Source organism: Plasmodium inui, assembly GCF_000524495.1.
Source record: "Plasmodium inui San Antonio 1 unplaced genomic scaffold supercont1.3, whole genome shotgun sequence".
Lineage (NCBI taxonomy): Eukaryota > Apicomplexa > Aconoidasida > Haemosporida > Plasmodiidae > Plasmodium > Plasmodium inui.
The window spans coordinates 468,254-479,213 of NW_008481837.1; the positions used below are offsets into that span (position 1 = coordinate 468,254).

General features: G+C 43.8%; 2 protein-coding genes across 2 annotated transcripts; both read right to left on the reverse strand.

The window, feature by feature from the left end:
- Positions 1 to 996: 996 nt before the first annotated feature.
- Positions 997 to 2,562, reverse strand: C922_00942 (chorismate synthase; the record flags this gene model as incomplete). Its single annotated transcript, XM_008816551.1, has 1 exon — positions 997 to 2,562. The coding sequence occupies one exon, from the start codon at positions 2,560 to 2,562 to the stop codon at positions 997 to 999; it is 1,566 nt and encodes a 521-aa protein (XP_008814773.1).
- A 1,541-nt stretch (positions 2,563 to 4,103) lies between these two features.
- On the reverse strand, positions 4,104 to 8,702 carry C922_00943 (hypothetical protein; the record flags this gene model as incomplete). The annotated part of the gene is made up of 13 exons (XM_008816552.1): positions 4,104 to 4,688; positions 4,814 to 4,869; positions 5,009 to 5,081; positions 5,228 to 5,302; positions 5,435 to 5,493; positions 5,656 to 6,074; positions 6,254 to 6,572; positions 6,728 to 6,786; positions 6,973 to 7,048; positions 7,311 to 7,716; positions 7,932 to 7,975; positions 8,162 to 8,315; positions 8,520 to 8,702. 13 exons carry the CDS (start codon positions 8,700 to 8,702, stop codon positions 4,104 to 4,106), a joined length of 2,508 nt encoding a protein of 835 aa, XP_008814774.1.
- Positions 8,703 to 10,960: the final 2,258 nt, after the last annotated feature.

Sequence of the window (10,960 nt, forward strand, 5' to 3'; positions counted from 1 at the left end):
CGGCATCTTGCCAAGAACCGAATGAGTATCCCCACATGGAAATATATACCGGCGCGCATACCGCCTCCCCACACTTTTGTCGGATAACCGGTGTTTACCCCATTGGCGGATAACTAAACCTCTTTTCGTTCGCGCAAATGTAGTGATTCACCATTGCGATGCCTTCCTACTATCACGTGAATTTTGAATGTTGATTTGCTCTCCCGAAATGGCTTTCCAGATGATCTACATACAGTGAGGAATTGGGCTCAAAGAACGGTTTGACACGTCCGCATTATCCTGTTGGGCATTCACCCTTATTTCGTCTTTCAAAGCAATAATAATTTTTGTTTTTTTCGTTTTCTTTTTTTTGCACAACAGTATCCACAGAACGTCTTAGTTACACATGGCGGCAAACAAATTGGCTCAAATGTTTTTACAAGCGATATTTCGTCATGAGGGGGAAAGACATCGAAATTTTCGACAGAAAAAAAAAAGAAAAGGGAGGGGGGTGCATGAAAAGAAGGGGGAATTAGGCCCCTTCGCTTGTTGCACAGGAGGCAGAAAAAAAAAAAAAAAAGGATAATCCCACATGTGACAGCATCCGGTATAATAAAATGCGGTAAAAGTGTCGTAAGGGGGAAAATAAAAAAATCACCCACGCGGCTTGGCAGCTTACCCGAATTAAAGCTCCTTCTCAAACTTGTACAGCCTCCTTCCAAAGGATGCAACATAATTTCCGTCGATGCGCGGTGTAGATTCTTTTATTTTATTTTCTTTCTTTTCTCACCCCATCCGCACATTATGCCACTCTGATGGTTCGAAGATCATTGCAATTTGAATAAGACTGCGCATGGGAGATAAATCCGTTTTCATTTGGGACATTTTTACAAGGGAATGGCAAAATAAATGGGCATAAATGGGCTAACGCACGAGTGCACGCAGGAGAGAAGAAAAGTCATGCCCGTTTTTTTTCTCCTTTTTTTTTTTGCATCCATAGGCACACTTTTCTCCGTGTTACTCGTTCCTCGAACGGGAGAGGTAGCCCACAAAAGGAAGCTCTCTATGGCCATACTTAGCCACTTGTCGAAGTATCATATCTCCGATTACAATACTAGTGGAGGCTTCAATAATGGGGGGAAGTCTCGGCAAAATGCAGCAGTCATGCATTCCTCTTACTTTCAGTTTGCACTTTTGTCCAAAAAAATTACACGTCTCCTTTTCTATCTGTATGGACGATATTGGCTTTATGGCCGATCTGAAGACAATATTATTTCCTGTTGTAATTCCTGCTAGGATGCCTCCGCAGTTGTTAGTCGTTGTGACTAATAGTTTTTCGCTACTATGATGATAAGTTTTTCGCCTCGATTCGTTGATGAGGGGATAGGATCCATTTGAGGGATGATGCGACCGATGGGGGTCATCTTTTTCGTAAAAGGTGCTCTCCTCTGCATGACCCCCCCTTGGCGTCATTTCTCCTCTTTTGCTGTCAAGCTCATCGATGACAGTCCACCCCCTTTGATAAGGCCTCTCCTCTGATTCATCCAACGTGCTGAACAAATCGTTATGATCCGACCCGAGCATGTACGTGCCGTCGAATCCACTACCAAATTCGATGCCCTTCACTGCTGGTATGGAAAGAATAATTTTGCCCAATTCTGCCTCCATTTTTTCAAAGATGGGTTCTCCAATGCCTATTGGCACGTTATGTACAATGCACGTGGCTACTCCCCCTACGCTGTCCCCCGCTTCTTTTAATTTTAAAATGTACGAACATATTTGGACTGCCGTAAATGGGTGCGGGCACCTCGTTTGCAGCAGGGTGCATTCGTCTGGGTTGCTCAAGAGTTCATGCGCGTTTGCGAGAGCACCATCGATGGGAATGGCTTCGCCAGTGGGAGCGACTCCCCCACAGGTAACTCCTCCTCCACAGGTAAATCCTCCCCCCCGCAGGAACTCCCCATCAGCGTTGTACACATTACCGAAGAAGTCGCTGAATGTACCTCTCCTCTGGTCGTACTTGACAGCCCCATGCATGTCGACAAAATCTCTCGAAGGCGGGTTGCGTTCGAATTTTCTGATGATCTCCTCAGGTAATCTTATATGCCCTACAGAATGGACATAACAAACGATGGTACAATGGTAAAAATTTTTTAACCATTGCTCTATGCAAGCACCTGCTGCCACACGGGTAGCTGTTTCTCTCCCAGAAAAACGACTACTTCCACTTTTATTTTTAACATTATATTTTTTAAAATATGTGTAATCTCCATGCCCCGGTCTCGGAATGTCTATGAAGGAGGAATAATTTTCCTTTTTCACATCTTCATTGTTAATTAAAAAAGTGATTGGAGTTCCCAGCGTTTTATTCTCATCAAAACCGGAAAGGACAATTAATTTGTCCTGTTCATTTCGGTTACTCGTTAGCTTGGACTGATTTGGTCTTCTCCTATTTAGCTGTTTTTGTATTAAGTCGAAATTTATTTCTATGTTTGGCAGAAACCCATCTATGACGCACCCGATTGCTTTTCCGTGGCTCTCTCCGAACGAAGTGACCTTCAGCAGGGTCCCATACGTGCTCATGTTGTGAAGGTGCGGTGGTGTGCAGATCTAGCGGTGTTGACATGTAGTGGTATGACGGTGTGATAGCTATGTGTCACTCACCACAGGGAGATGACCTGTGGCGAGAGACATCTACACAAAAAGATATTCCCCCCTTTTAAAGAACGCACGGCAGAATCAAATTCCCTTATCACACCTATGTGCGATGATCCGTTGCGCATGGGGAGATTTAGAAACTACTAATTGTATATGCAAAATGGAAGCCTCAAAGCGAGTTGCCATCTTTCCTTAATGGCGGTCGAAAATGGAGATAAGATGCCGATAAAAGCTTCCTCCTTTGCTCTTTCTCCTTTTTCTTTTCTTCTTTTTTCTTTCTCCTTTTTTCTTTTCTGTTTTTTTTTTTTTTCAACTGGGTTCTTCTCCATTTAGTGCTCCCTATTTTTCTCTCTGCAAATACCAATTTTGTGTAGAATGGAAAGCGACAAATGCTTCTAAAGGGGGTTTTCCCTGTGCATTCATCCACTCGTCGTGGTACGTGCGCTTTGGGGGGGGAGGTGGGACTTAGGTTAGTTAATCCCAAGGGGGCGGAGCGCCAAAAAAATGTAGAACGGGCGCCGTGATCCGGTGCACATAGGGTATACATATATATATATCTACATAGGCATGTGCTTCTTCTTCCTTTTCGAGGGCATTCCTGCCAGGCGAACGCAAAAACTTCCCCGCATGGTGGTTTCGGTCGATGGGACAGAAAGACCCTCATCGAGGAAGAATTATCAACTCAAAGAAATAAATCGTCAACCTTTGCTTCCTCACGCACATGCACAATGTAGAACGCTTGAGAAAAAACATATTCCCTCCTGTCACCTTCCCATGACAGCGTCTGTCTGCGCATTTTTGTTTTTCAATATGACCAAGAAAAAGAAAATTGCTTTAAGGGTTGCTTAATTTGTACGAGAGTTTTGTTCATTGTTGGAATAAATTAAAATTTGTGAACTTTGAAAAAAGAAAAAGAAAAAAAAAAACAACACAATGGTACAACATAATACAATACAACATTGCAAAATTAATCGGCAAAAAAAAAGAGAAAAAAAAAAAAAGAAAAAGGAAAAAACAAGAAGAAATCTATATACATAGGTGTGTATGTATATATTCACACATAACTCATAACTCTTAATTCATAACTCATGATTCATAATTCACTATATACCTAGGGGACGATTAAAAGCTGATAATAGGATGGGGGGGCGGCAGAAGAGGAAAGCTGAAGTCAAGATAGTGACGATGATGAGGTGAGATAATTAAAAAGATGGAAAAAAAAAATTGCACATGTCATAGATGAAACAGAGAAGTTTTCTTTTCTTCTTCTTTTTCTTCTTCTTGTTCTTCTTTTTCTTCTTTTTTTTTTCTTTTTTCGGGTAAGAATTATGGGGGTAAAAAAAAATAATACGTATGATGCGCGACGCGGATGTCCCTCCCGAAAGGCACACGGCAAACGAAAAACCCCACGAGCGCTGCAAACTGCGAGGCACACAAAAAGAGAGGAAGCGCAATCGTTACAATTTTTAATTATCCTGCGGTGGGTTTATGGCCCCTTTTTCTTGTTTCCCCCCTTCTGCGGATGCGGCAAATACGGCTTCCGGTCCTGCTCCTACCCCGGCTACACCGTCCGGGTTAACTACAATGTCAAAACAGTTGTAATCGAGGGTTCCTTTTTCATTTGTCGTATTAGCGCATGGGTCTTCTTCGATTTGATACCCATGGGATTCTCCTCCCACGTCATCAGGTGGGACACAATCTTTCGTCTCTTCATTTGCGGGGTCAACCCCTTGTTCCTCGCCCACGATCTGCCCTCCATTTTGCTCCCCTAAATTGTTTTTCCCATTCGGTTCACCTCCATGCTCGTGTGTCATGTTGTCCTGATTCAATTCTTGTCTCTCTACATCCAGCATACTCTGCAGGTATTCATTCTCATTGTAACAATTTTTTGCTCTGTTGTCCTTTTTCATTTCAGGTGGGGTCTTCGGCATGCTGATGGAAATCTGGGCTACCTTATCATCAAAATTGGTGCCGCTGTTATTCCCTTTGTCGTTTTTATTTATTAATTTCTTGTTGAGGAAGTATCCGTTCATACCAACTTCGGGCAGATTCTACAAGAAAGCAGGAGGGATACCATGAGGTTACATGTGGGGTGAGCAAAGGGATGGTGAAAGGGGTGGTCAAAGTGATCCTTAATTGCCTACGAACAAAAGATGCTCATAAACTCCAGTTTTACCGCTGTGTCCACGTGGTCATGCGAATAGTTGCAGTAGTAGTTCGCGCAGTACAAACCTAGGGGGGCGAGGAGTGAAGGAAAGAAACGTTAAAAGGAGGGGAAAACGGGGTGTAGCGCTCTTCCTGGGAGAAGTACTATCCACACGTGGAGTTATTCTCCAGTAGGCTGCTACTCCAATAGCTCCATTTTGCTTACCAAATTTACAGGGCACATTGGGGTGGATGTAGATGCACTCAGATCCAAAGGCGCAGTACGGCCAATTGCGGCACTAGGAGGAGGGAAGCGAAAGAAAAAAAAAAAAAGTCAGCGGGGAGATGACGATGTCACTAATGGTGAACATCACAAGGTGGTGATCTACATTGGCGTGGATGAAAAACTCGCAGACTCGCAAAATAATCGCAGTGTCCATCTTACGTTTTCCACAGGGTGAATGTAACGACACTTGTCTCCATACTGGCAATTCGGCAGATAGAGGCACTTCTTGGGAATCTGTTCAGAGGGGAGGCATTAAAGGGGAAGAAATGAGGAATGGCAGAATGATAACTTATATGTGCTGCGTAACCAAAGTGGATTGAAAAACACCACGGGGGAGGGTGGTAAAATAATTTGCACACTTCTCACCTTTGCAACGGTGCCCTTGCCATCCGCTGGGAAGTCCACGTTGGGTCCCTGGGGCGCGTCTGCACAGAGGAGGGAAGGGGGGTATTATAAGCGAAGGAACATATATGGACTGGATAGAAACGATACGAAGAAAACGAATTTTACAAACATTCGTGAAGGAGACGTGGCTTTAAAGAAGAGTGCGTCTTGCGAGGAATTTCTCCTCTTTCTGGAACACTTACCTGCATTGATTAGCCCACTCGAATTCACGCCGCTGTCGCCAATCCCGTGAACCCCTGCTTCTGCTGACCCTTCCATTTGCTGTCCTAGAGACAATTGCTGGCCATTTTCCTTCACAGCAGCTTGGTCATTTTTGGCCCTATCAAACTGCACCTTCTGTTGCGATATGGAAGAAGCATGGTTTGACGGGTTGATCCCATGGGGCGGCTGATCTTTCATAGGAAATCTTCTCTCCGTCGGCATATGATGTGTATTAAAATGTTTCTTTCTTGTATTCAAAGGAGGCGTGAACGTAGCAGGTGTAAAAGTTGGCGGCGTGTATACCGGTAGGGGCGGATTATACGAAGGAGGAGGTGGAGTGGGCTTTGTCATGTTATTCGTGAAGAACATATTGTGTTGATTATTCCTCGGATTCAGTGTGCTGTTTTATGTTTTAGGAAGTGGGGGTGGGAAGGGGGATAAGTAAATTAGTGAAGAAAAAATACACTTCTTCGTTTGCAGATGGGGTTTTCCCCCGAGCACACTGTTATCCATCACATCGTTCAGTAAAATTGGGATGGATAAGATATATTGTCCCGTTTATCTACGCTGTTAACATACCTATTAGGGTTCACATAATTTCCTGGGGGAGGAGGACCTTGTTTATTCATGTGCGAATTAAAATGCATTCGATTGGAGTGATGCGGGCCGCTGTTCGGGTGCATATTATTAACGAAGCTATTATTATGCATGTTGGGCGCCATAAAGTTGTTACCACCGATGGTATTATTATCTATTAGCTTCTGCTGACTTAACAGGTAATTTCCTGCATGGTAATTCGCCCCTGTAGGGTTCATTCCTTTCTCGTAACTCGACTGCCCGCCGACGTCTTCGTATTGGTAGTTCATGTGGTAGTTGGGCATATCGTGATTCGCCATGCCTACAGCAGGAGATGGGGAAGAAACAGGTGTGGTATGGGAAAATGAATTGATATGCAAAGCGTTACACACTCGATGGTGTCGCATGGGTGGTCGGGGGGGCACACTATCTCGAGTACTATCGCTCTATCTCTTAAGGGTCCCCCAATTGACTTACTCGTCGCGGCTGGCTGCAAAACTGGAACGGGTTTATCTCCTCCGAACTTGGGATTGGGTCTAAAAGAAGGTGCAAAAAAGGTGCAAAAAAGGTGCAAAAAAAAAAAAATGTTGGGGCGATTCTTACAAATGTGTATATGCCCCCAAACGGAGACACCTCCTTCATGTACGCAACATGGGGTGAAGAAGAACCACATGCGATTTCTCTTCTTTTTCCCCTTTTCGCCCTCTCAAAGTTGTGATTACTTTAGAACGGCCTTATTCTTCTTTTCGTTGGAGCTGTAGTCATCCTCGTTGTCGTCCATTCGCCTGCCTTCCAAATCTGCGTTTCGAAATGGAAGGGGAAAGAAAAAAAATGAACATTCACATTGACGTAGCCTTTAACGTTAATGTTTATGTTAACGCTTATGTTAATGAGAGGGTCTTTTTCGGAACGGCTGCCTCGGCATGGCAAATGTCCAAGTGGTCAATCGCCCCTCCTCATGTAGAGGCCATTGTAGAACACTGAAGAGCTATGCATGCACATATATCTGGGCACATCAATGTGAACATCTTAAGGCACGCAGTGGGAAGGTGTTTATTACCATTCCTGTTCTGAGCACCGTCCTGAAGTAATTCAACCTTCCTCAGTTTTTTCTCTTTCTCGTTTTCCACGTAGATGACTCTACTCGTGCCCATCGAGTGACTGCCACTTCTTCCGACCCTTCTGTACTTAACATCATCCCTTGATTTCATTCTATCCATTTCTTTGTCGCCTCTCTTGGATCTAGGTCGGTTACCGCCGTAATGAAATTTTCTCGCGTTCACGCTAGATGATACCGATCTTGTGCCTATTCCTCCTCTTTGTCTTTTTTTGCTTCTCCTTCTGTTAAAAGAATCTGCATCGTTCAGCGAGTAGCCGCTGCTTCGACTTCTGCTTCTGTAACTTCTGGATCGCCTCCTTGTAATGGACGTGTCTCTCCTACTGGAGTCGTAATCCCTTTGATGGTCCTGTGAAGAGGAGGAGTGGGCAACAGGTTTCTCAAAATAAGATGCGTGCAGAACGGAGGAAGGGTACAACAGTATTGCAAATTTTGAAATGTTTTTTTTTTTTCCTATATTTTTTTCTTTTTTTTTTTTTTTGCTATCCACACAAAAAGCATAGTCCCATTTTTCCACATCGCAGTCGTCCAAATGGAAGACGTGGACAACGACGAGTCACGAACCTTCGTTCTCCTTCCTTGAGTGCCGGAATGTCTTGATTTGGATTCTACAAAGGGGGAAGGGGCAAGGAAGGTAAACATTTAGTGGGGGGGATCAGAAGTAGGCACACATACGAACGAGCCATAAGATCAATACATACGGTTAACCCATACGGTTAACCCATAAGGAGTGTACACGAATGCGGGGTTGGGGGGGGCACCCCCCATTTTGGGAGTGAATAAATGAGACTTACCTATGCTCCTGTTGGAGCGAGAAGTTTCGCCAGGATGCCTATCCTTGGCACTCTCGGATTTATACGACTTCTCATTCTTCACGGAGCTGTCACTCTTTAATGGTTTTTTTATATCACCCATAAACTTCATTAGCCAGTTGACAAAGACCGTGGTCTACGTAATGGGAAAAAAAAAAAAAAAAAAAAGGGGGGAGGGATAGTACCGGATGGAGACCATTCTGATATGCTTAAGTATGGCCCACGCAGGACAGAAAACAGGGGAAGAGCCCTATGTGAAGACACAACAATGCCGCTTCGGGGGGATAGGTTCCTCCTGGCAGTAGGGGAACCCCCAAACATCTCGGTCATGCAAAATTACGTGGTCTCCCAGGAAATCCTTTAACTCGTTGGATATAAACTCTCGTGTACTTTTGGCATTTCCAGCCATGTGCCAGACGTATTCAGTCAATATGTCTACTTCATATTCACCTAACAGTTCCCTTAATTTATCCGTAATAATATTTTGGTATTTTTTCTCTTCGTCTTTGTTGCTCATCATCATTGTTCCTTTGGCGATTGGACAAAGAGAGGGGTTATGGTCTGGCGATTCCACTAACTGGGTGGTCTCGCAAGGGTCCTCCTCGCTACGGACCTGTGCACCAGTGGGGTGTCTATAGGGAAAAGTATAGATGGTATATATGCTATATATGGTATATACGCTACAGGCATATGCGTACGTTTATATGTGTATAATACATCCACGTCGGATCTGCATGTGTGCACAAGGGAGGCTCCTTCTCTGGGCTAACTGGCTCCCTCAAATGTTACTTCTGTTCACTCAATGTGGCTTCTGTTCACTCTGCGGTAGAGCCGTTTGTTCTCATTTTAGCACTGGTGCTTGGAGGACCCTTCCCAAATTGGCAAACGGTTGGGCAACTAGTTCGTTTTTCCTTCTTCCTTTGTCTCTCCGTTCATACAGTCTAGGGAAATCCTTCCACTCTACGTTTTTGCCAATCCCGTTTTTCACAGAAAAAATTGATCCAAAATGTATTTACACCAATAGTTTTACGTTAATTTTTTCAGGGTGGGGGCACATCTGAAGCTGAACATCGCTCTTCTGTGTAGACTCCCAACCAGTTCTGCATTTACATCGGAGTGTATAATACACTCATAAGGCTTAGGCTCCTGTGTTTGCAGCGAATTCGCTCTGCAAAGAGTCACGGGAGGACACAAGTCCACTTCTCCTTCGTTCTATTCACGTACCTTCAGTTTCCTCCTCTTTAAAAAAAAAGTATACTGACGGGAAGCCCGCCCTCTCCGGTCGTACCTTTCAATTTTGTATTTAAATGAAAATACGACAGTTTTCCTGTGGATTGTTACTGCGGTAGAACGCGCTGCATTTTTTACGTACCCCTTTGCAATGCTGTATTTCGAAGAGAAAAAAGAAAAAAAAAAAACGAGCAAACAAGAAGGCAAACAAACAAACAAACGCTTCGCCTTAATTCAGTTCAGTTCAATTCACTACTCTGGGCACAGAAATGAACCACAAATGCGGTCACATAACTGCCTGGCATAAACCCGCAAGTGTTAATATGCTTTTCCTTCTCATCTGTTCGCTCAGTTCGCGTAGTTCGCCTCAGATGATTGTTGGGATGTTTTTTTTTTTTTTTTTTTTCTTCTTTTTCAGCTATCGCTCGGTGGCTGCTTTGCCATTCCTTTCCTTCTCTGATGTTTGTTTTGCTCTTCTTCATAGTAAACCGGTTGCTTATTGTTTCTGACGAAGCAGGTACATCTTCCTTAACTGCTGCGTCGTATTGCTACACTGCTATAGTGCTGCATTGCCACATTGCTATATTACCTTGCCACTTTATGACATTGTTTCTTTTTTTTTTTTTTCTTGCGAAGTGCCCCCACCACAGTGATGTGGTACACGCATGTGCCTTTTTTTTCTTTTTTAATCCCGCAAAGGTATACATACAAACCGCACGTACGTACGTTCTCGCGCGGAAGTATAGGCCCAGGGGCTCGGGCTTACGAATTGACCACAGCTTATCCTGACACGTAGGGGGGAGGAAAAAAGAACATCTACATCGATAAAATACCTATCTATGCGCCCTTTGTGCCGAGCTGGAAAGTGGTACGCCTATTTGCATATATACTTGCACATATAAATGTATTTATACACGCACGGGAGAACATTCCCATGTGCGTGCCTCCCAACTATAAGCGGCAGATAAACACGACTGCGAAACGTGTGGCATTTGAGCCATGGCAACGTAAATCCTGTTACTAAAATCGATTTCGTGAATTTTTTTTTTTTTTTTTTTACCTGATAGAGGAACTGAAAAAAATACGGCGAATACAGCCACGGGGGGAGGAGACCACAATGGGTGAAGCATTCGAGAAGAAAAAAAAAAATCAAAAGAGGAAAACAACTGAGTACCGTCCATTAGTGCAATCCCTTTTTGAAAACTATACGGCACACACCTTATGTTCACTTAAGGAGGTACAGTAGTAAAAAGCAGTGACTGTGTAGTCCCCCTTTCCTTTCTCTTTTACAAAAAAAAGGAATAACCACAACGCCGATCTGTCATCACATCTTTTTTTTTTTCTTTTTTTTTTTCTTTAACAGCCCTATCAGCGTTATTTTTATCACCACACGATGAGGGGTAAACCATTTTTGAGAATGTAACGCGGATGAAAGGGGCTGCGTCTTCCTGCATGACGCAGATATCTCTGTTAAAATTTTCCAACCGGGGCGAGTGCCTCTCCCCACGGAATATGCACCCCCATGAGGAAATCTCTGACCAGCAATAGTTT